The sequence below is a fragment of the Plecotus auritus genome (genome assembly GCF_963455305.1).
Source record: "Plecotus auritus genome assembly, chromosome: 10".
Lineage (NCBI taxonomy): Eukaryota > Metazoa > Chordata > Mammalia > Chiroptera > Vespertilionidae > Plecotus > Plecotus auritus.
The window spans coordinates 48,255,903-48,281,168 of NC_137785.1; the positions used below are offsets into that span (position 1 = coordinate 48,255,903).

General features: G+C 50.1%; 1 protein-coding gene across 6 annotated transcripts; it reads right to left on the minus strand.

Annotated features, from left to right (window-relative positions):
* Positions 1 to 1,221: 1,221 nt before the first annotated feature.
* Positions 1,222 to 24,218, minus strand: SLC9A5 (solute carrier family 9 member A5). Of its 6 annotated transcripts, XR_013959207.1 has the most exons (17): positions 23,814 to 24,218; positions 20,236 to 20,538; positions 18,598 to 18,761; positions 18,326 to 18,404; positions 17,866 to 18,043; positions 17,079 to 17,299; positions 16,673 to 16,875; positions 16,360 to 16,449; positions 16,192 to 16,262; positions 15,335 to 15,464; positions 14,761 to 14,849; positions 14,474 to 14,600; positions 10,074 to 10,244; positions 9,522 to 9,591; positions 8,057 to 8,191; positions 4,169 to 4,758; positions 1,222 to 3,191 (listed from the first exon to the last, which is right to left on the minus strand). XR_013959207.1 is itself a non-coding variant. In XM_080644750.1 (16 exons), exons 1-16 carry the CDS (start codon positions 24,004 to 24,006, stop codon positions 4,298 to 4,300), a joined length of 2,550 nt encoding a protein of 849 aa, XP_080500876.1. In that variant the 5' UTR covers positions 24,007 to 24,218; the 3' UTR covers positions 1,222 to 4,297. The 6 variants fall into 6 exon arrangements, 5 of the variants coding, with proteins under 5 accessions (XP_080500876.1, XP_080500875.1, XP_080500874.1 ...); XM_080644750.1 differs by having other exon boundaries at positions 1,222 to 4,758; positions 17,866 to 17,908; XM_080644749.1 differs by having other exon boundaries at positions 1,222 to 4,758; positions 9,522 to 9,588.
* Between the last annotated feature and the right edge of the window lie 1,048 nt (positions 24,219 to 25,266).

The window sequence follows — 25,266 nt, forward strand, 5'->3', positions numbered from 1 at the left end:
CATACCCTTTTAATGCCAGAGGTAAATAAGAGGCCCCGAGCCACAGGCCATAGCTAACCCCAGCACCACTGAGCACAGGCAAACAGATTCGGGCCAGGGTTTGGTTTATTCACTCCACATAGAATGTGCCTTGTAAGCTTCATGAAAACAGAGACTATGTGCTGTCCACTCTGTACTTCCAGCAATAATAAATGCTTAAGGGATGCCTGAAACTGGTCACACTGCCCCTGCCCTCCCGCGGCTCTCCATCCATGAGCCAGTTGTACGCCAGACTCACAAATGGAGACAGATTCAGAGGCTTCATCTGAAAGGGACACAAAAGAGGCAGAGACCTACAGGATGCGCGGCCCCAGGATGGCAAAAATATAGATAGAAATGGGGACAGCCTGAGGCCTCGTGAGGAATACTGGAATACTGGGGTCTGGGCCTGGAGCCAACCTTGGCTGCTGACCACAGCAGGCTCTGTGGGCTGAGGCTGCAGGACTGAGCAGTGACTCATGGGGCCCATCTCTGTGGCTCTCCTGGCAGAATATACTCACAGCAGCCTTTTCCGCTGAGATCATAAAATGGGAATGGGCTTCCCTCCCCTGCCCTTTTCCCAGCCTTCCCTCACTTTCTCTCATCCTCCCATTTCTTGCCAATATAAATAAATCAAAAATAAAATGCCCTGTGCCTCAGTGGACCTAGTGATAAGAGACCTGTACTCATTAACCTTACTCCATCCCAAATTTACATACGCTCTTCAATACTGCCCCAGATAGTGAGAGTGACATATACCCCTAACCTTCTAGACCTCTCTCACCTTTGACCTAAATAAACTCCAATTTCCTTAGTGTGGCATTCAAGGCCATCCAGAGGCATCATCCGAGCCTTCCTTGTCCAGGTCCTATACTGGCCTGCAAAACGGTTCTAATTACAAGTCTTGGTTACCTCTTCTCTACCTGGAATGCCCACACCCATCTCCCCAGGTCAAAATCCTTCCTCCTTCAAGGCCTGGATACAGCTCAGGTGGCACTGAAGGCCATTCCTGCTGTTCTGCCCAGTCAGGTGGTAACCCGTAGATGAGCTCTTGACTTGCTCACTCTCCTGCATTCCAGATGCCTGTTTCCCCGGCCTGTGCTCACCTGCTTTTTTCCCCCAGTCCCCTTGCCTCTGACCAACCCTATCCGCCTAGCAGTCCCTGTTCTTTTTTTTTTTTTTTTAATGTATTTTATTGATATTTTACAGAGAGGAAGGGAGAGGGATAGAGAGCTAGAAACATCGATGAGAGAGAAACTTCGATCAGCTGCCTCCTGCACACCTCCCACTGGGGATGTGCCCGCAACCAAGGTACATGCCCTTGACCGGAATCGAACCTGGGACCCTTCAGTCTGCAGGCCGACGCTCTATCCACTGAGCCAAACCGGTTTCAGCTGGCAGTCCCTGTTCTTAGTTACCCAGCACCAGGCCCAGGAACCCCCTTGTACCCTCGCCCCTACACCATAGGACCTTTCTGGTAGGCCTGGGAATCTGCATGGTTGATAAGCTCCTCAATGATTCTGACACTAAAGTCTGAGGATGGCTGCCTGTCCTCTCCAGTGCCAGCCCCTTCACGTCCCTGGGATGTAGCCTCCCAACAGGTCTTCTCTAGCCTTTCCTCTACCACCCCATCCTGGGATGTCACACATCTGCCATCTGGCTCAGCTACATTTGAGCTTCCTAAAGCACATCAGTGCCCACACCACTCCCAGATCAAAATTCTCCCAGGCCAGCTCTCTCTGGAAGACCCCCAAAACTCAGCAGGTAGCCATCTGCAAAAAAAAAAAAAAAAAAAAAAAAATACATCAGCAGAGTCTGCCTACCCAAGACTTGGGTCCCTGGCTGGTTTCTCCCAACCACATCACCCACTGCTTCTTGATTTTTGCTGGGTGTGCTCTAGGCATCCTTTGTTCATGCTGCTCTTTCTACCTAGAATGCACCCACCCAACTTTGCCTGTATTGTCTGAGCCTCTACACACACACACACACACACACACACACACACACACACACACACACACTCCCAGAGCCTACTCAGACCTCCTCCTTCTGTCAGGGCTCTTTGCCTTATAGTATAAGACCAATAATGACCAACATTTGTGATCCCCGTGGGCCAGGCTCTGTACTAGATTCTTCTTATTTTTACCATTGAATCCTGACAGCAACCTTATGAAATAAGTATGATTGTTATCCCATTTTAGAGATGAAAACACTGATGCCATACCTGGTGAATGGCAGCTGGGACTGTTAACTGCTAGGGCTTACCACTGCCATCTGTAAACAACTTGAGTGCAAAGCTTACATCACTCTTTTCTTCCCACTTTCCCCATGCCTAACAGAAAAAGTGACTCAATTTGTAACCTTGGCAGTATGTCAAGTCCTTCAGATCTTTAGAGACAGAAAGTGGGTTAGTGATTACCTAGGGCTGAGCCAGGGATAAGAAGTAACTTTTGGGAATGATGAAAATGTTCTAAACTTAGATTGTGGTGTTGCACAACTCAATATATTAAAAATCTCTGTACTGTACATTGTAAATGGGTGGATTTTAAGGTATGCATGTTATATCTTAGTAAAGATAGATGTATTGTTTAATGTTTTTTATTGATTTTAGAGAGAGGGGAAAGGAGAAGGAGAGAGAGAGAGAAACACCAATGTGAGAAACAGCAATCAGTTGCTTCCTCATGCATCCCAACCAGGAATGGAACCTGCAACCTGGGTATGTGACCCAGAATCAAACCGGGACCTTTTGGTGCACAGAACAACACTCAACCAACTGAGCCACACTGACCAGAGCAAGATAGATGTAATCTTTAAAAGTCCTTCAGACACAATTCCCCTTTAAGGAAATTGAATCTGGAACTGCTGTTACCAGGAATTTCTATCCCTAGATGTTTCTGGAGCCCACACTACCCGATTTGCATCATAAACACTCACAGTAGCCAGCTCCTTGAGGTTGCCCTCCCACCCACCATGTGCAGAGCACTTCTGTTCATTTGTCCTGCACCTGCCTTCACGTTTTCAAGGAAGGCTCATTCGTCGTGTGGTAGCGGCATCTTTGGACACCAGGGCACCTGACCTCTGGGGTCTCTTCTCCTGCTGGCCTTCACCATTTTGTGGACTCCCAGTTCTGTGCCCCTGTGCCCATAGTGGTCTTGGACTGCTGCTGCAGGCCCCTGAAAGGGGTCAATATTGGGAAGGTCCAGGAGAGGAGGGAGGGAAGGCCAGAGGGCCTAGCAGTCCTTCCCAGGATCCCCCTCCAATCTCTGTCCCAGAGGCCCTGGGGCAGGTGGTTGGAAGTTTCCATTTCCCTCACTAAATGCCCTTGTTGTCACCCCAAGCCCCTAGACCCCCAGACACTTGGACACGGGACACCCATCCATCTGAGGGATGTTTAATGTAGCTTCGGTTCAAGGTATAAAACACAGGGCAGGTGCTAACCCCAGGAAAGTCACCTGCCACCCTGTCAGCCCCCAGAGCAGTGGAGCAGTGGCCCTGGCTCCATTACTGTTTGGGAAATGTCAAGGTAGTCACTGTCTCCCTTCCTTAGGAAACCAGATCCAAGGACCTGAAAGGTCCAGAGTTGGACACAGAGCAGCAGAGCCTCAGAGTGACCCTGGCTAAAAAGCAGCCCTGACCTGAAGCCTGGCCCAGCTCTGTGGCCCTAGTCATGGAAAAGGAGGAGCTATCACCCCAATAACTGGCAGCAAACGGAAGGAGATAAAGAAGTGAAGATGGATTCCCAATGCCCTAAAAAATTTGGTTATAGGTAGCTGACATAACAGGGCAGCAAAGCCCGAGGTTGAAACCTGCTCCACCTCCAACCTAAGCCCTCTAAGGACCAGCCCTTGAGGAACCTCATTGCCACTGTCCTTGAGCTGGAGCTACGGAGGGGATGGAGGGCAGGAAAGGCCAGTGTCGGCTGAGGAATGATGCCCTTGCACTGGGGGCAGGAAACTGCCTAAAGTGACCCCAGGAAGACCCTCTGGGGAAGGGACATCAGCAATCCAAGTCTCTGGGCCCAGTCCCTAGCTCTGGACTGGGTCTTGAGCCAGGGTTAGGGTCTCACTAAAAGGGGAGGTGGCAGGAGTTAGAAGCAGTGGTGGTGGTGAAAAGGGCCCCTTTAAGGACCAGCCCAGGAGACCCTTCTGACCTGCCCTTAAGGAGCCCAGTTGCTACTTCAGTCCAGGCCCCTCTGACCCCGTGTCAGGCTGAGTGGGCTCCTTTGTGCGGGGACTTCCCACAGGGACTCCAGTCTCCTGCTCCCCCTCGAGTCCCTGGGCTACAGCCGGCCTCCTCTGTTGAACTGGATGCACCAGTGAGAGCTGGCAGTGCCTGGGCTAAGATGCGACTGGTCCTCATGTTGCATGAGGGGCTGCAGCTCCTGTTGCCGGGGGATGTCAGCACTGCTCTCACTGCGAGAGCGGCCAGCCTTGGCCAGGCTCGGGGGAAAGGCAAAGCTAGGGCGCGGGTCAAGAGGGGCCTGAGGCTCTTCAGCAGCCAGCGGGCAGGGAGGCAGACGCGTCATAGTTGGGGCCTGGGTGCAGGACGGGGATGCCAGGCTCTCCAGGGATGAGATGCTCTGGTTCCAGCCCATCTGCATGTCCACGGGCACAATCTTGGTGGTTTCCGAGGATACATAGACCACCAGGTCCCCCTGCCCACTCTTCCAGGGTAGCTCCTTCTCTGCACAGGTTGGAGACGGGGGGATGATACGTGGACTCGGACACACCTCAAGGCTCCCTGGAAACAGAGAGTACACACACACTCAGTACCAACACAATGGAATTCTCAAGTTAGACTCATAAATAAATTCATTCCACAGTTGCCATGTTACATCCATTTGTGTGATTATTTGATGAATGCCTTGCTGAAGGGAAGCTCCACAGCTGGTTTTGCTCTCCACTGTATCCCAGGCATCTAGCACAGGGCTGGGCACATAGTAGTTGCTCAACAAATACCCTTTAAAATATGAAAGTAGCCCTAACCGGTTTGGCTCGTGGATAGAGCGTCGGCCTGCGGACTGAAAGGTCCCAGGTTCGATTCCGGTCAAGGGCATGTACCTTGGTTGCGTGCACATCCCCAGTAGGGGTTGTGCAGGAGGCAGCTCATCGATGTTTCTCTCTCATCGATGTTTCTAACTCTCTATCCCTCTCCCTTCCTCTCTGTAAAAAAATCAATAAAATATATTTTAAAAAAAAAAAGAAATATGAAAGTAACTAAAGCAATGAGCCAGGCAGGAGAAAAGCCCCATCGGTAGTCAGCTCTCACCCGACTTGCAGTCTCAGGAACTACATCCTGCCAAGCCCCATCCCAGGGTGAGATGGCAGCAAGGGTGAGGAAGATCTCAAGTCTCCACCCAAAGGCTTTGCTGCTGGGAGCCCTGTCTGAGCACCCACCACAGCCCTCTGGTGGGGCAGAGCCCAGGAGTGTGAGCTCATACAAACCTAATAGCAGACTAAAGCCGTGCCAAAAAAGAAAGTGCCAGAGCACAGAGGACATGAGCTGAAAATGCCAGAATGCTGGCAGCCAGGATGGAAGGCTCGGCCCCTGTAGGACAGGAAGTCTGAGGTTCTGAAAGAGGAAACCTGGGAAAGAGAAGTCTCTGACCAATGTCAAGCACAATGCCTTGCAGATCAGTATGTGTCTGCTCATTGATAAAGTCCTGAGCAGCCCAATAAACTAGACTAGATTGAGTATATTATAAAATGTACTGATACTGTGATTGAAAATAAAACTGCCTCCCTGGAGAGACCTGAAATATTAACAACCACAATGAAATAAAAACTTTCAGTGTTCACCTTTGGACACTAGGGAACTAACTTGTGGTCTGAAAACTGATAAACAAAAGGGAACAAATCAAGCATTTATCCATTCTTTCCTGTATGAACTATATCTCAAAATAATTGAGTAATTGATGAGAGGTCTTAATAATGCAGACCCCAAAAAAATAAATGTAGAATATCACCATTGTGCAACCCCCTGTGAAATGTTGGATCTGGTCATGATCATCAGTGGCTGCTAAGACCAGTCGATGAAAAGCTGACGGGGAACTTGATAATGGCGGGTTCAGGGTAACAGCATCTGAACCCAGTGGTCAATGTTAACTTCACAAAAAGACAACTGGATGGTATGGGCTTCCAGATGTGTTGCAATAGGAAGTACACCATTACCACCTATAAAATATTTTTACCAAAAACTTAAAACTGAAATCTGATCTAGATGTAATTACCAGTTTAGAGGAAATATAAGATAGCTAAGAAAATGACACAGAGTCTACACAAAGTTAGAGAAGTTGCTGGAGAACATACAGGAAGGAGGGGTCAAAGGGTGGCCAGGAACCACTCATTGAATGGAATAATTCCTTTTGTTTTTAAAGATTTTTACCAATAAAAATAAGTAAAGGAAATATAAGGAACAGTGAAACACACTAAATGACATTTTTGGGATGCAATTAGCAAAATCCTGACAAGGAAAGACTATGGAACAAAATAACCAGGTTATTTGAATAAATACATTGCAAGGGGGAAAAAGTAGGTGGCAGAGGTTTGGGGGAACCTATAAAAACTTGACATCATTGACGTGTTGGCAGAGATCCTTCTCTGTTGTGGGGGCTGGCCTGTGCATTGTAGAATGTTTAGCACCACCCCTGGCCTCTACCCACTCAATGCAAGTACACTCCTCCAGTCATCACAACCCAAAATGTCTCCAGACATTGCTAAATGTCTTCTAAAGGCAAAAATCTCTCCACTACCACCCCCTTGAGATACATTGCTAACGGTTAAAAAAGGCTTTTGGACTAAATGCAGTATGTGGGCCTTGTCTGGATTTTTATTTGAAGAAATCTGTAAAAAAACAAATATTAAAACAATCAGGGAAATTTGAACATTAACTGGATATTTGACAACCACGATTTAAAATTTTATAATTGTATTATGGTTGTATCTTTAAAGAAGAATCCTCATCTTTTAGAGATACATGTTGGAGTGTTTACTGATGAAGTGATATATTGGATTTGCTTCAAAAGAACCCATTGAGCCCATCCAGTGTGGCTCAGTGGTTGAGCATCAACCCATGAACCAGGAGGTCATAGTTCGATTCCTGGTCAGGGCACATGCCCAGGTTGCAGGCTTGATCCCCAGTGTGGGGCATGCAGGAGACAGTTGATCAATGATTCTCTCTCATCATTGACGTTTCTATCTCTTCCCCCTTCTCCCTTCCTCTCTATGAAATCAATATATATATATGTTTTAAAAAGAACTCAGTGAATAATGATGGTATAGATCAGTGGTTGGCAAAATGCGGCTCGTAAGCCGTGGTTTGCTGCTCTGTTGACTAATGAGTTTGCTGACCACTGGTATAGATGAAGTAAGATTGGTTAGAAGTAGATAATTCTTGAAGCTGGGTAACAGATCAATGGGAGTTCATTTTACCATTCTATCTAATGTATATTTTGAAATTGTCTACAAAAAAAAACTTTTAAAGACACTTGAGGGTGCTTGAGTCAACTAGCAGTGATATTTATGAGTGGGTTCGTTCTCCACATACGGAAAAAAGTAAATAGTGTTATTTAGCCACAGTAATCCCATTTCTATGAATTCGGGCTTCTACCTCTAGAAAGGCTGCCACCCTCAACAGGGGCTCTACCTGAGGGCAGGTGTGCTGAGCATGGGTCACAACAGGGCCAGATATTAGCTTGTCACCTCATGTTCCTCCCCAGACTATAAAGGGAGGCAGCGTGGTAGTGAAAAGGCTGTGGGCTTTGGAGTCAAGTTCTGGACCTGCTGTGGGATACTGGACAAGTCCCAAGTTCTGGTTCTCTGAGCTGTTTCCCCTTCTTGGTCGTTGGGAGGGTTGAATCAAATCATGTACGTCAGGTGTGTGATACAAAGGCGATGCTCAGTAAATGCTGGTTGGTGAATAAGTGAGTGAATGGGGAAAGGGAGTTGTCTGGAGTAGAGACCGTGAGTGAAAAGGGAGAAGCCAACTGCACAGCTCCACCTTGCTCCAGAGGAGAGTGAGGCAGGGAGGAAGCCATTACCTGAGACCTTGCCCTCTTGCAGAACCTCACTGGTGGCCCGAGCCACAAAGATGATCCCCTCGTCGTCCTTCTCTGTCTCAGAACTGTCGCTCTCCTCTTCCTCCTCCTCAGACTCCACAGTTAAGATCACAGCAGCTGGATAGGGACAAGAGCTGAGTCGGGATGGCCAGCCCAGCAGCTGCCTCTTGGTACTGCACAAGCCAGTTCCTTCTCCACCCAAGCAGAGCCCACAGCTGGCAGAGGCACCTGCTTCTCCTCTGGCTGCTTCAGCACTGGCCTGGGGGTTGGGTGCTTGCAAGGAAGGGAAGTGGAGCTACAGATCCCAAGGAGGCAAACTGGGCAATCAGAGTCCTCAGAGGAAGCCATCAGGGAAGTCACACTTTCTAGCTTTCCCATTGTATCCTCTCAGCCCCAGATCCCATCAATTGAAAACATGAGCATTTGACCTGGCTGGTATTGCTCAGTGGGTTGAGCATCATCCCATGTACCAAGAGGTCCCAGGTTCAATTCCTATCTTTCTCTCCCTCTCCCTTCCTCTCTATCTAAAAATCAATAAAAACATATTTAAAAGAAAAAAACATGAGCATTTGGAGAGCTGGAAGGCCCATCAATGTTCAGCTCATCCTGGTTTTGCAGATGGGACACTGGGCCCCAGGGTCTCCCCATCCTTCAAGGCTCAGACCAAGCTCTCCCCTTCTCCATGACACCTTTTCCACGTCCTCAGGGCCTGTAACTTGTAGTTAGCTATCAGACACCTCCTGTCACAAATCCTATATAATAAAAGTCTAATATGCTAAGTGTCCGACCATTTGTTCAACCAGTCACTATGATACGCACCGACCCGGGCGGGGGGGGCGGGCGCAAATGCTCCAGCCGGTAGGTTAGCTTGCTGCTGGGGTCCAGGCCATTCGGAACTGGGCGAGACAGGCCAGACACACCCTGGAGCAGAGCACTCCCGAGGTCTCTCCCTGGCCAGCCAACCTCCCATGGTCCCTCCCCAGCCTGCCAGCCCAGATTGGCCCAATCGGGACTGAGCAAGACTACCCTGTTCACCCCGATCGGGGACTGGGCAAGCCAGGGCCGGACACGCCCTGGAGCCCTCCCACAGTCCTTCCCTGGCCCCGATCATGCACTGTTGGGGTCCCTCAGCCTGGCCTTCACCCTCTCGGAATCTGGGACCTCTCGGGGGATGTCAGAGCCGGTTTCAGCCTGATCCCCACAGGCCAGGCTGAGGGACCCCGCCGGTGCACAAATGCATGCACCAGGCTTCTAGTTGTCTAATAACTGCTTTGAACACATCCAGCTTTAAAATCAAGTGTGTCCATCTAGTCCCTGAGGGGAAGCACCCCAGCTCTGGCACTGAATACAGCACAGAGTAGATCTTCCGGGATTCTGGCTGATGGGTCCCTGCCCTTTCCCTACCCCTCCCATCCTCAGCCTCCCCCTCCCCCCACTCCCTGCTTGCCTGTGTCCCGAAAGCCCAGGTCTCCAGGAGATTTCCCATTTGTAGCTGCAGTGTTAGCCACACCATTCTTCTAAGAAGCAAGAAAAAACCCTAAGCCTCTGGTCCTGGCTCCAACCCCAACCCTGTTGTCTTCCTGACACAGCAGGGGATGGAATCTGTGTCAATCCCAGTGATTCTACCATCCTTGGGCCCCCAGGCAAGTGTGGAGTCTGAGTAACCCATACCCCAGTCTGGGCTGAATTAGGGGCTTATGGAGTTGCCCCCTCCAAGGAATCTGCCTTTCTCCTGCTCATTTCATTTCTGGTAGGAAGTCCTGCTGCCTCCCAGCAGGTGACTGCATGGCCAAGAGGCTGATCTCCCTCTGAAGGCCTCACCTTGCCCTTTGGGGGCTCCAGGAAAATGCAAAAGGGAACCCAGACTGCTGCTGCCACTAAGTCCCTGAGTATTATCCAACTAAGGGTCTCCCTGGGCTGGACTCCAGCACTTGGGGGGCTCAAAACTGCATGCCGTCAGTCTCCAGCCCCAAACAGAGGTCCCAAAGAAAGCACGTGCCTTCTTGCAGCCAGCCTTGCGGGGTCGTGGCTTGCTCTTGGCGAAGCAGATGTTGTGCTTGGTGGACTTGAAGGACTCCAGCCGCCGCTTCATGTTCTGTTGGAAGACCTCCTTGTCCTGCCGCTCCTGCGTGTCCTCCAAGATGAAATGGCGGCTGCAGCTGGCTTTGTACTGGCAATGACAGCCCCAACCTGCCATAAGGCTGGGTGCCTTGGCCTCCCACAGGAATCCCAGGCCACAGCCCCATGGGCACCATAGGCCCTGCCAGCCCAGATTTTCAAGAACAAAACAAAAATATAATAGGAATCCAGCCAGTCTGTATCTTCAGTTCACTGGGGAAGTTTTCCTTTACCCCAAAACCTATTCCCCCAAGTCTGGTTTCCCCTCTCCACTAATGCCCTTCCCCAATTCTCTCTGATTTAAAGTGACCAGAAGCAGGGGGTTACTATGAGACCATGGGGGATACTTCTTTCTTTGCACCTCCAGTTATGAACCTGTCCACTTGCCTGGTCCACACGCCCCCTTCTGGCTACACAGGATTCTCTCTCCAGGTGGAACTCTCAAGCTAGCCATTCCTACAACCACCTCCATGATACCTCGGGCAGCACTTGGAACTCCCCTATCTCTCTCTCCTGACACCCCAAACCCTCTCAATACAACAACCACCTGTGCCCAATTCAGGACTAATCCCATCAACTGCTCCTTCCAACTCTTTCTCATAAAAACCTACTACACACTCGCCTAAGACTGCCTCCATCTCCGCCCTTGGCTCCGGCAGTCTTTTCATTATCTAGTGGTAATCTCCCAAGTACTTCCACCATTCCAGATCATCTTGCCTTGCCTCCCATTCCCAGTCTTCCCCTTTCCTATACCTCACATTTCCTGCTTCCCTGAACCAATTCTAAGAGCTCCCTGCATGTCTCCCATCTGCCCTCCTCTACATACTCACCCAGAGTTGCCCCTCTCTCGGGAGGTAAAGGGAGGAGTCCTCGATCTCCAACCCAGCCTCTGCTTTGCTCAGCTCACTCCTTGCTGCCTCCATCAGTTCCCTACTCCTATTTCTCCCTCTCCTGCTTCTTCTATCCCTCCTTCACCACTGCCCATTTACCTCCTTGAAAAAAACCTTTCCATTGACTCCACTGCTTCCCATTTGCTGCCAGACTTTTATACTTTGACACTCTCCCTCATACCCATTATTCCCAGAAATACTACTTCAGGGTCTGCAACTCCCCGGTGCTACCTTCTACCTGGTCACCAGTGCCATGGCCCCTAGTTAAGCACTGGCCTGACCTCTGTGCAGCATCCAGTCCCACTTCTGCCCCAGGCGTCCAGGACACCAGCTGCTACTCCAAGGGTTCCTTCTCTCTCCTCCTTTGCTGGCTCCCCCTTCTTTTCTTCCATGTGCATTCCTCACAGTGTTGTCCTTGGCCTTCCTCTCTCCCTTCTAAATACTCTCCCCAGCAAAGGTATCCATTCTTTCAGCTTCAGTTAGCCCAGTGATAAAGATCTGTGGTTCCCAAACACCAGCCATCAGACTAGCAGCTTTGAATCACCAGGGGGAGGTATTAAACAGAGATCCTTGCCTGGCAGGTATGGCTCAGTGATTGAGGTTCGATTGAACCAGGAGGTCATGGTTCGATTCCTGGTCAGGGCACATGCCTGGGTTGCAGGCTCGATCCCCAGTAGGGGTATGCAAGAGGCAGCCAATCAAATATTTTCATCATTGATGTTTCTATTTCTCTCTCCCTTCCTCTCTGAAATCAATAAAAATATATTTTTTTAAATGTAAACACACAGTTTCTTTTTTGCATTTCATACTACAGAATCAGAATCTGTAGGAGGTGAAGTCAGGAATGTGTATTCCAGTAAGCTCCCCAGGGGATGCTGATGTAGCCAGGTGAGGAAACCTGTGATAAAGAATTCTTCCAAATCTATCTCCAGCCCTTATCTCTCTCTTAAACTATAATCTTAGATTTCTAACTGCATACTAGACACTCCTGTCTCTCCTTGATGATATTTCTGTGGAGAACACAAGGAATTATGTATTATGGTATAACTAAGTGGATTCAGAACTGGTTGAGTAACCATACCCCAAAAATGCTTGATCCATGTCAGTTTGGAGAAAAGTCTTTAGTAGGATGCCACAGAGTTCTGTCCTCAGCTCTATCATGTTCAACATTTTTATGTTAACTTGGATGAATACAGAGTTAACAGGTTAGCAAATTTTCATATGATGTGAATCTGAGCGGATATTTGGTGGCAGACATGGCATCCAAACGATGGAATGATGGGCTAAATCAAATAAGATGACATTTAACAGGGATAAGTACAATCTTACTCCAGTTTTTTTTTTTTAATTACGCAAGAACAGGTTGGACAGACCCCACTAACCAATCTTACACACACACATATCCATAGACAACCAATCATCATGTACATCCTGATGTGACACAGTAAGAAACACATAGCATACTTATTGAATGTTCCTGGAATATGACCACACTTCTAGACTTAACTACCAGGAAGCATAGAGGAGGGAGGAACAAGTTAAAAACCATCACTGAAATATAATCAGCAAAATCTGTAAAATGGAAAATTCTCTGAGACAAAGTATCTAGTTTCTTCAATCAATAAATAACAAGGAGATAAAAGGAGGGAGAAGGAAATATTATAGATTTTTTTTAAATAAAGAGACAAATTTACCAAATGCAATGTGTGGACTTTATTTGGATCCTGATTTAAACAAACCATCTGGAAAAAGATATTTAGGAACACTGGATATTTGATGTGAGAAGGAATTATTGTTAACTGTTATAAGTGATAATGGTAGTATGTTGTGTGTTTTTTAAGAGAGTTCTTGCACCTAGATACATACTGAAATATTTAGAGATGGTATATGATATGATATGATATGATATGATATGATATGATATGATATATGGAATTTGCTTTGTGATAAAGTGTGGATGGGGTGTGGGGGTCCAGAATATAAGATTAAATTATGCATTGATAATTACTGGAGATGGGTAATAGATAAATGAGTTATTTTATTCTCTCTAGTTTTGTGGATGAGTGAAATTTTCCATTAGAAAACAGTAAACAAGCCCAGCAGGCATGGCTCAGTGGTTGAGCATTGGCTTGGTCCCTACAGACAGGCAGAGAGGGCGTGCCTGGTCAAGGCTTCATCCCCAGTAGACAGGGGTGTGCAAGAGGCAGCCAATCAATGATTCTCTCTCATTATTGATGTTTCCATGTCTCTCCCTCTCCCTTCCTTTCTAAAATATATATATATATATATATATATATATATATATATATATATATATTAAACAAAATAAATTAGATGAGATAGGGTTAAACTCCCATTAACTGAAGAAGACACTGGGGGATTGTCTGATTGTAAGGACAATATGGGGCCGCAGGGTGGTGAGCCAAAGCTGAAGAGATTCTGGGCTACAAGAAGAGAATGGCAAGTTCTAGAACTAGAAAGGTAAGAGAGGCTCCATGCCCTGCCACAGCTAATGGCAGCTAGAATTGCACCTTCCAGTGTAGGCCTGTTTCTATGACCAGAGAAGACACAGCAGGAAGAAGAAATTCTGGCCTCAGGGCAGAAGGCCTGTGGAAGGGAACTGCCTTGAAACCTTTGAAAATATATTCCGCAGAGCTGCGGGGAGTTAAATCAGGACCAGTGGGAGCAAGTTAAAAGGAGGCCAATTCTGTCTCAATGACAGAAACAGCCTTGACTGTTAAAACTGCCAGAAATGGTAACAGCTGGCTCCCCATTTCAGGAAAGTTCAAGGTAATGGCTTGCTGCCCCCTTGTGGGGCTGTGATAGGTTCCCTCCAGGATGGGGATGGGCCTTTCTAGCCCCCAAACTTTACAAACAACCTGCACCCGGCTAACTCACTGTTACCTAAAATAGTGTCTGCCTTCCCCATGCCAAGCCGGTCCCACAGGCTTTTTCAGCACTCCAGCTTGTCTGTGACTGACTCCATCAAGCCCTCTGTTCTCGATCTCCTTCTCTCCCCTCCAGGGCCAATCACCCAGTCCTATGCTCCTTCCCCTTCCCACCACCCAGCTCTAATCCAGTGTTGCACTCCAGCCTCCTGACTAACTCACTCAGCCTCTCAACTGGCTCACACAGCCTTTCAACTCACCCCCTCCTATTTGATCTGCATTCTGCTACCAGAGAAGACATCTTTAAACAGTGCTTGTATCAGACCAGCCCTTACTCAGAAAAGAAAAGCTGAAAGTTATTACTGACAAGATGAAGCCCCCACTCTTCAATTGGGCATCTATAACCCCCCACAGCTGGTGCCCACCACCTCTTGAGCCTGCGATCATGGCCTCCTCAGATCCCCCTCACCCCCTCAGCACTCTTACTCTCTGGCTGCCCTCACCCTGCGGCGCGGCTTGTAGAGGCCTCCACAGAGCAGATGGTGCATCACAGCATCCTCACGGTCCCGGCCACTACGTACTGTGTCAATCACCTGCAGATCCAGACACGCTCCACTGCCACTCTCCCTCCTGCAAGAAGCAGGGAACACACATGCTGGGGAAGGGCCAGGAGGCACAGGTCAGGGGAAGGGCAGAAGCAGAGGTGCTCACAAACTTTCCCAGAAGTGATTCAGAGAGAGGGCCCAAGGGAGAGGAGCTTGAGGAAGGGGAAACAGGCTCAAGGACTTACAGCAGGTTGGTGACAGAGGTCTCTGCCACAGAATTTCGGCTGGGCATAGAGGGCAGAGTGAGCCCAGTGGAGGATAAGACGTGGCCTCCCTGGAGGGACCAAGACAAAGGTCAGAGGACAATCAGATTGAATGTGTCAGAGGGCAACAACAAAAATAACAATAGTTAACACATTCTGTTCTTTTGATGGTCAAGGTTCAACTTTACCTAATGAATCCTCAAAACTCTGTGGCATGGGCACTCTTATTTCCACTTTCTTACAGTTGAGGAAACTGAGGCTCAGAGAGTGTAAGTGACTTACCCAAGGTCACAAGCCTAGTGATAAGAACTGAACCACATTTGAGATGAGATAGGGTTGAACTATCAACCAGAGTTTAGCTGATTCCCATCTTTCTCTGCTGTCTGCCAGACTCTGAATGTCAGCATCAGGCCAGGCTGGTTCCTGCAGCTGCCACGCCACAAGACCATTGAGTCTGCTAGCAATTCCTGACTTCCTGCTCAGGGCCTGTCTGCTGTCAGTCACCCCTTCCTGCCTTGCCTTCCACCTGCTCACCCACCACAGGTTGCAGACCCACCTGGTCCACAAAGCTGATGGCATCCCGGATGTTGAGTCTGTAGTATACATCCCAGATCTGGTCCCGGATGCGGTAGGCTGACCGCCGCATCAGCAGCTGACTCAGGTACTTCTTGTCAAACTGCTCCCACCTACGGAGGATGCCAGGCCCGGCCCTGAGTGCCATTCCCATGGCCCGGCCACCTGGCCCTTCCTCAAATGGGGCAGGGACACTACCAGTGCTGGCCTGGCTCTCTTCATATGGGCCTCAGTCAGGAAAAATCTTGAAGCTAGTCATTGCCCTTATGGAAGTTATTGTGTTATGGGAAAGCCTGCCACTAACTGAAGTTAGTACAAATAACTGTAAAACTGCAACCGTGACGAGAACTACAAAGAATAATTACTGAGAGTGATAAGGATTTGTCCTAGCAGAGAGGCCAGGGACAGCCTCCCTACGGACTTGATGGCTGTGGTGATATCTGAAGGATGAGCAGAGATTAAGCAGGTGAAAGGGAGGCGAGGAAATGTTCTAGCAGAGAGAACTACATGTGTAAACGTCCCAGTGGCCAGGGTGGGAGGAACATGGTGGGTCCTGAAGTTCTGAACCAGGATCCATGTAATTAACAGGCAGATGGTCAAAGACAGAACAGAGCACAATGAGGTGGAGTCCAGCAGGTGCCAGACCATGCAGGGCCAGGCAGGCCTCACTGGGGGGCCTTGTCTTATCCTGACAGTACTGGGATGCCACTGAAGGGGTTCAGGCAGAGGTCACCCAGCCTGAGCCCGCTGTGTCCCTTTTCAGGAGTGTGGCACATCCCCCATGCTGCCCTGGCTGGTGGGGCTGCTGCTGCTGAAGGAGCCTCGGGGCAGCTCCCTCACCTGTCCCTCCAGTAGTGATAGCCATGGTGCCCCACAACGTCCTCCACTGCAGCCAGAATGTGGTCAAAAGTCTAGAAGGGGGGTGGGTAGGGGGACTGGATCAGGACTCTGCTCAAAATAGGAAAAGGGAGAGAGGGACAGGTAGAGGGATGGGGTTCTGGTACCCACGTGCTCATGCAGCTCTTGGTTCAGGGTAGGTTTGTGATGCTCACTCCTCTTCACTTTCAGCCACTTGACCAGTGGCTTGATGGTCAGGCCCTACAGACAGGCAGCAGGTGAGCCCTGCCCTACCTAGTTCCCTGATGTGTTTCTCTCCCCATAATTAGGCTTCAGCTTCTGTATCCTGACCTCAATCCATTCAAGGTCTGGGAAGGAAGGCCCTTGTACCCCCAACAGGAAGAAGAGCCCCTATCCCAAGGGCTCCAAGCCTCCCCCAGGCCCTGCCACGCCCTCTCCCAACCAATCTTGTGGACTCTCCCACCTGCACGATGACTGTGAAGAAGACCACCACAATAGTAGTGGCCACAAAGTAGTCCTTGGCAGGAACCTTGGTCTTGTCCAGTAGGATGACGAGAGCGAAGGCCACAGCCCCCCGCAGGCCCCCATAGGACATCACCACCTGGTCAATCTTGTCCAGAGGGACCAGCCGGAACTGATTCAGCACCCACGTCTGCAGGACTACACCTACAGCAGGAGGGAGGCCAGTAGGAGCAGGGGATTGGGAGTGGAGCGCACTGGCAGTGGATGGCACCAAGTATCTGAGCTAAGGTCTGACAGGGGCTGGGAGGGGATAGCAACAAGGGAAGGCTTAGGAATTGACAAGGATGTGGACTCAGATTGGGAGATAAGCTGGGGCAGGGGCAGGAAGGAGAGTGGGAATGCAATACCCAGGGCTCGGAAGAACAGGATGAAGAAGAGAGTGCCCAGCACCAGCCCGGAGTCCCAGGCCCACTTAGAAGAGTCCACAGCTGAGATGCCAAGCAGCATGAAGATGACCGTCTCAGCGCAGCTGGCTAGAGTCTTCATTGTGTATTTGACAGTTGTGCGTGACTTATGGGAGATGTTGGCCTCCACATACTTCTTACAGCCCAGGCCACACATAGTCACCCTGGGAGAAGAATGGAGAGACAAGGCAAGTGAGAAGGGGTTGCAGGAAGCACAGTTCTGGGGTCTGAACATGCTACAGGAGAGGGTGTGGCCCATCACAGGATGTCACACTCTCCCGGCCAGGAGGCATGGAGACCATCCAAGAATAGCTAGAGGTGGTCCTAGGATAAGGGTTCATATCTCCAGGCTTCCTGCTCAGTGCCTCTTAAAGGGGTAGGTAGGAGAAACATACTCTGAATAGCACACTTTCTGAGGCACCTAGGGGACTGCTGTGGCCACCCTAGCCAGTGGCACCAGGCCTTGAAGCCAATTCCACCTCAGCCCACACCCCACAGAGCACTTCAGGCGAGGAAGATTGGATTTTGGGATCCCCAGGAAAGTTCTGGACACAGATCCTGGAACGTTACCTGAGGTTTATTGTCTCCCAAGGGGAGTTTGAGGCTCCCACTACCACAGGGGCTGAGGGGAACGGATGGACTCCTCAGGGCCCTCCATCTGTCCATGTAAGGGCCAACCATCTCCAGTGCCCCCTCCCCGCCGCCTGCCTGCAAGTTCCCCAGGACTCACGCAAGAATGGCGGAGAGGGAGGCCATTTCAGCAGTGAGGTAAGCTGCATAGGCGAGGAGGAAGACCAGCAGTGGCTCGATGATGCGGACCCGCTTGGTGAAGCGTGTAGTCAGGGCCAGGAGGAAGGCAAAGACTAAGCCCACGGCTGCCCCGCCCAGACTGACCACAAACAGGGAGGCTGGGGGAGGAGTGGGTTGTCAGCATGACCCCTGGACCAGACCCAGGCTGACAAGACTTCTGCCTGGCAGGGAGTGGAGGAGGATGCCCACTGCACTCCCCGGGGAGCAGGATCCCAAAAAGACCCTCCTTCTTAGGTTCTCAGGGCCCATTTCTCCTTAAAGGAGGGAAGGGAATGAGGCGGCCTGAAAAGCCTCCTCTGCCCTGATGCAGTGGGGACAGGAATGCAGCAACCCAGGGGAGGCAGACCTGCAGTGCCAGCTGAAAGTGGGGAGATACTGACCGACTCCCTTCAAGTAGTCAGTGGCCTGCACATTGGCAGAGCCCATCTCCACAAAGGAGTTGCAGACCTTGTACAGCACCTGAATGAGAAAAGGAGAGTAAGGAACAAGGGGAAGGCAGCAGTTGGGACTGCTGGGAGAAGGTGAGCGCTAAGACTATATTTTTTCCCCAGAGGATCTGGGGTTGGGGGCGGGTCTGAGCCTGCTCATATACCCAACTAGTCAGAGCGGGAGGGCCTGGGATCAGGAATGGCAGCCAGCTGAGCACTCTCACCACGGTGACTGCATCATTGAGCAAGGACTCGCCAAAGACGATGATAAAGAGAGTCTCGTTGACATGCACCTCCTCAAAGACAGCCAGCACAGCCACGGGGTCCACTGCTGAGATGAGGCTCCCAAACAGCAGGAAGTCCAGCAAGCCAGCCTGCACTCTAGGGGCTTTCAAGGGACAGAGGGGGGACAGTAATTGGTGACGTACTGAGTCTCCTACTGCATTCCCTGTGACAAGCCCAAACTCCACCCCAGTGTTAAAACAAGGACACCCAGAGAGGACCTGGGATGACAGAGAGCATCAGCCTGCTAATCAAGAGACTTAAGCCTAAGGCCTGGTTTTGCCACTCACCAGCTCTGCGATGTTGGCACTGTCGTTGTCACATGACCTCTTAGCCATGCCTCCTCCTGTGCCTACCTCACAAGACTGCTGCAAAAATCAACCTAGGAGACGGGCTAAGAAAGCTCTATGTAACCTGAAAAGCTGAAGTGGCACTGACAATAAACACTGCAGCAGCAGTAATCATAACCACCAGCAGGTGGAAACTGGCTGCTGACTGGCTTTATTAGGGAGAACAAAAGAGCGTGCTTTCTCCCACACCTGTGGTTCTCAGCCTAAGGGCTGTGACCCTCCCAGTTCTCAGCAGGAGTGGGAGAGGCTATCCATCTCTGAGGGCTGAATATGAAAAGCACCACAGGTGAGACTTGAACATGTCAAGTCTCTGTGAGCCTCAGTTTCCTCATGTATCTATTGGGAATAACAACAGTATTTTCCCCACGAAGTTCTTCATTTAGCCAGTGCCTAATGCATTAAAAGTACCCTATTATTAGGATTACTGTTAATATCATGGTCTCATGTCCTCCCTTCCTTACAGCTCAGGGAGTTCACTGACCCTTTAGAAAAACCAGGTTGGAGTCCTCAAGTGAAAATTGCAAACTTTTCCTTGCACCTTGGAAGAAGGCTCAATTAACGAACATTCAGAATTGAATGAATTGGGGGGGAGGGCAAGAAATGAGGAAGGGAGCAGGTCACAGCAGCCTGAATGTAAAGAGCCTCAGTAAAATGGATCTCTCCTGCTAATCTTGGACCTGATATTGAATAAGTTTAAGGGCCTCTATTTCTTCATCCATTAAATGGGATAAAATATACCTCAACAGGGCTGCTATAATGAGTCAGTGGGATAAGTAAAGAGAACACCCAGTGTAGTATCTTGCATTTTGTGGATGTATACTATGTATTTATTAAAAATAATAAAATGAGTCAGGATGGTAGGCCCTCAAAGAAATGGTGAGCTGTGCCTCAGGGGAACAGGGCTGGCAAGTGGCAGAATGGTAACAGGGTAGGAGGCAGCAGGGTAGGAGACACAGGCTTCCCAGCCATGGCAGCCCACACACAGCTGGGAGTCAGGTCCCTGATTATCTGTCATGTTGTAGGAGCCCAGATTCAACTGGCAAAGACCTAAATGAAGGCTTGAGGGCCCATCTGGAGCAATGCCTTACACTCCAGGTGGGAGGGACCCAAGATGGAGCTCTCCGGTATGGCTCTTGCCAACATGGGATCTCCAAAGCTGGAGGAGAAAAGAGTTCGGTGATGAGTCTGGCAAAACCTCCCTCTGCCAGCTCAGGTCTTAGAGTCACTCACCCACAAGTCCAGCCTGCTGCAGGCCCCAGAGGGCAGCACCTGTTGTAAAGGCATTCCAGAGTGTGCCCACCACGGCATAGGTGAGGATGGCACCTAAGTTGTCAAAGAGCAGCCGGCTTGGCATGAAATAGCCTGAGTCTAGCACGATAGGAGGCAGAAGGAAAAGGAAGAAGGTGCCTGGTTCCAGCTGGTACTCAGCTTTCTTGGCCACAGCCAAGACAATGCCTCCAAGCACCAGTCCCAGTAAAATCAGCAGGCAGCTCTCAGGGACCACAGACGTCACCTTCCGAGACAAGTGAAACACTGCAATGCAAGAAGAGGGCCAGAAGTTTCAGCTCACAGAACACACACACACACACACACACACACACACACACACACACATACTGGCCTATAACCTCCCAGTCTTAGAAGGTTATCCAAGGTCAGGACCCCTGGCCCTGGGACCAAGGAAGGAGAAAAGAAATGCAGGACTTCTAGAATCTCCAACCTTCCAGGGCTACAAAGTTGTCTATTTCTTGGTGCTCCTACCATGGTAACCTAGACCATTGCTTGCTTTTTCCATTTTCAGAAATTCCCCCTCCTCTCTACTTCATATTCAGGGGACCTCGCCTTTCTCTGATTTCCCTCATTCATCACCATTATTTGAACCTCAGCAAATGCTACTCAATATACTTCTATGTATAACATAGGTGTAAAAATCAGGGCCTCTGGAGCCAGGCTGCTTGGGTCCAAAGCCTGGCTCCTGTATTTACTAGTTCTGTGACTTTGGAGCAAATAACTTCACTTCTATGACTCAGTTTTCTCAAGAATAAAATGGGAATAAAAACAGTAGTGATCTCATAGAAGTGTTGTGAGGTTTATTTTATTTTTTTTAAATATATTTTTTTATTGATATTTCACAGAGAGGAAGGGAGAGGGATAGAGAGCTAGAAACATCAATGAGAGAGAAACATCGATCAGCTGCCTCCTGCACACCTCCCACTGAGGATGTGCCCGCAACCAAGGTACATGCCCTTGACCGGAATCGAACCCGGGACCTTTCAGTCCGCAGGCCGACGCTCTATCCACTGAGCCAAACCGGTTTCGGCCTGTTGTGAGGTTTAAATAAGACAATCTACTCAAAAGAACTTGGTCCAGTGCTTTATAGTAAGTACTCAATAAATGTTACCTATTATTATATTACTGTGTCCTGTCTCCCTAACTAGACCTTAATGAATATTATACCTCCTAGGAGCACTATGCTAGTCCAATGTGCTTTTCATTAAAAGGCTCACCAAGGACTCAGTACTTTAAAAAGTATTGGGTTTAACAATCAGAAGATCTCCAATTCTTCTGTATCTATCACTTTCTAATTGTGTGATCTCAAGCATATTATTTAATTTATCTGAACTTCAATTTCTTCTCCTATAATATGGGAAATACCCATTACACGGGGTGAGGATAAAATGATATAGTGGGAATGTGCCTAGTAGGATGTTGGATAAATAGCTGGTTCTCAAATGTTAATTAAATATGACTCTGGGGCAAAATAATAACAGATCTGTCTCTAGGAAAAGAGAAGGTGGTATGAAATGGGTTTCTAACATCATTTCCACTTCTACCTTTGCCTCTAAAATAAGTTCTTCCGGCTTTCTGTTGGTCCCTGAGGCCATGAATGAACACCTCTGTCCATGCAATCCCTTGGGGTGGTGGGTAGTGGGGTAGGCCTCCATGTTAGCCTGTGTGAGATTCAATGCCAAGACAGTGCCCTTTTGAAGCCCCTCCCGCAAAGGACCTAGGACAGTGCCTGGCACATAGTGGGATCTACATAAAGATTTGTTGAGCCTGGCCGGTGTGGCTCAGGTATTGAACATCAACCCAGGAACCAAGAGGTCACTGTTTCAGTTCTGGTCAGGGCACATGCTAGGGTTGCAAGCTCAATCCCCAGTAGGGGGCGTGCAGGAGGCAGCTGATGGATGATGTTCCTCTCTCATTGATGTTTCTATCTCTCTATCCATCCCTCTCCCTTCCTCTCTCTACAAAAAAAAAAAAAAATCAATAAAGCATATTTTTTAAAAGATTTGTTGAATAAAAGGGGTGAGGGAGGGGATCTACTAGCAATGAAGCTGGAGGAGGGTATCCCAGAACATTCTGACATTCTGCCTATCTTTCTCCTCCTTGCTTTTTTTTTTTTTTTTAACTGATGCAAAGGAGGCTCTCTTCTACCTCCAGAGGAGGTGTCATCCAATCTAGGAAAAGCACTATGATTCTGTGATTTATGGGGGAAACTACAGTCATTGCTATACGCCTAAGTAAGACAGGAACTCTCCTACACCTCACAAACTTCTCAGCAAACCCAATTCTTGGCTCCCAAATCTGAGGCTCCTCTCGCCTTGCTCTCCTTGCTGCCAGGCCCTAAGCTAAGTTCAGTCATAGATCTTCTACAGACTACCTTTGGTTCCTCCCTCTCTTCCCCTCTAGGAACCCTATTCCATTCTCATCTCCAGAGCATGCATCAACCCCAGCAATTCAATACCCATCACCAAAGCCTGTTCTCTGACAGAACTAGGCTCCCTGACAGCATTTAAAGCCCCATTTTCCATTATCAATGGGCTGCCACAGCAGAGTGGAGAGTTCTTCAGTTCCTGCTCAGCCTCCCTCCTCTCAACAGTGTCCCTGGGGGAGGAGGGGGCAAATTCAAGTCTATGTGATTCCTACATGTACTGGTGAGATTGGAGTACAGACTGTACCAGCATAGATGGGGAGTGAGTAGCAACACAGCTATAATTAGTCACCCCCACAGCAGAGTCTGAACAACAGGGTAAGGGAGGAGGGTCTCTGGTGGGAGGAGGGACCACTGGCTGCTCAGAAGTAGGGAGGAGGGGACAGAGGCTAGGAAAAGCTGCACTATTCCAGGAAAGGATTCTGAAGCATAACCTTCAGTGTTGTGTAGACTGAAGGAGGTCGGGTGTATGAAAGCATCTAGTGCTGGCAGCACAGAGTAAGGCCCCAATGAATGGAAGTTTCTTATGCCCTGAAGTGGGAAGAGACTGCAGACCTGAACTTGAAGGGCTCGGGTGGAGTCCTACAGCTAGGCACAAGAAGGAGATATCTTTAGGGGACTAGAGGAAAAGTGACAGTTTAGTATCCCGAAAGAGTGGGACACTTGGACCTCTTCTCCAGGGAAAACTGTTCTTCAGGACCAGGATGCCTGGGGTTTCCGCAAGAACACCATCCCCTCAATGTCCCATCACGTCCTCACCACTGCCACGGGTTTCTGGGTGGCTGGGGATTGGTGGAGAAGCGAGACCTAAGGGCTTATTGCAAGGGAAAGAGGGGAGCAGAGAGGGCAAAGGAGTCTAGGGGTGGGGACGTAGAGAGCTAGGGCAACCCCTGGAAAAGGCAAATCCTCAGAGCTCCCACGCGAGGAGAAGGGGAGGAGGGAAACCCTCAAGAGGCAACGCAGCAACTGTGAGAGCCCGGATTGTGGAATCACAACCCAAGTCCCAGCACTGTGCAAGAAGCCGGCCCTGATTTGGGAACTAGGGGTTGGGGGCGGGTCCGCTGCCAGCCGGCACTCGAACATACGCACTCACCGATTTTGGCCAGGCTGGCCACCAGGATCCACAGGGCTACCAGGTAGGGGGCCTCCACTTCGTGCCACTGCCAGCGGAAGAGCACCAACCCTGGGAGAGGCTCGCCCGGAGACCCTGGCTCCTGGGTGGGTTCTTCGGTCGCTGCCGCCCCCACCAGGGGCAGCCCTAGCAGCGGCAGCGCTGCGCGCAGCATCCTGCCGCCTGCCTAGTCGCCCTCCCGGCACCGCGCGGCAGCCGGCCCCGCGTCGCCGCCGCCGCCTACCGGCCGCCCCCGCGTCACAGGCACGTGGGACGCGCTCTCCCCAATCCCGGATCTGATACCCCCAAGCCAGGTCTGGACTCTGAGGTCCTGTCCCGGGCGTCCCGTCCGTACTCAGGCTCCCCGGCTCCTTCCGTCCCACTCTCAGCTCTGGAAATTCTCCAGTGCAGCCCTCCCCCAGGTCCCGCAACCTATTCCTTCAATCCGCCTACCCAAAACCTTCCCCGGCTCGGATTCGCGCTGTGAGCGACCACAGCACTCCCGAGTCACCTGCTCGTCCCACTCACAGGAGGTGGCAGCCCGCCGCGGTAGGGCCAGGGGGCGAGATCCAGACAAAAGGGGCGGGTCTCCAAGGCGAGTCCCACCCGGCGGCGAGCAGCTGGCCCCTGGTACCAAGGCCACGGCCCCGGCCGCAGCCGCTGCCGGCGCCTTCCGCGCCGCCCAGCAGAGCCTGGGACCCCCTTTGGGCCCCAGACCAGACCAGAGCTGCGCACGCGCACTGGGCGCTCCCAGAAAGCCGTGATGGACAGCGCTGTCCCCAACGTCCCCAGAAAACCCAAGGCCCAGACTGGGCCCAGCTCATTCCAGGCTGAGAAGGAGGCCATTCCCCTCATCTCCCAAACCGAGGGGCACCATTCCTCTTCATTTCCTTCGAACTGTAGGGAACTCTTCTCACCTTTCCCATGAAACAAGAGGACACATCTTCTTCCCCTACTATGGAAAACACAGACTACCAATTCCCCTCAAACTAAGAGGGATCCACCCAACTTTTTCCCCAAATCTGAGGGGCATTGGGCTTAATCTCGTCCCAAACTGAGGAGGTCCGTCTCCACTTCTCAGTCAAGCTGAGGGGCGCCCATCCCACTTCTCCAAAACTGAGGGAAACATGTTCTACCTCCCTCCTCAAACTGTGTCATCCCATCCTTTCCCCAGAACTGAGGAGCACCGCTCCCTCTTCTCCCCCAACTAAAGGAAAATGATCCCACCTCTTCCTTCAAACTGAGTGGAATTTATTTTCTCTTCTTGCTCCAAACTGAAAGGGATCATCTCCCTGCTTCCCCAAATGAGAGGATCCCATCCACTCCATTCCTCAAACTAAAGGAGTCAGGACCATCTCATCTCTAAACTGAGGGAGACCAGGCTAGCCACTATCTGAGGAAATTTCCGCCCACCTGCCCTACCAACCCCTCAAAG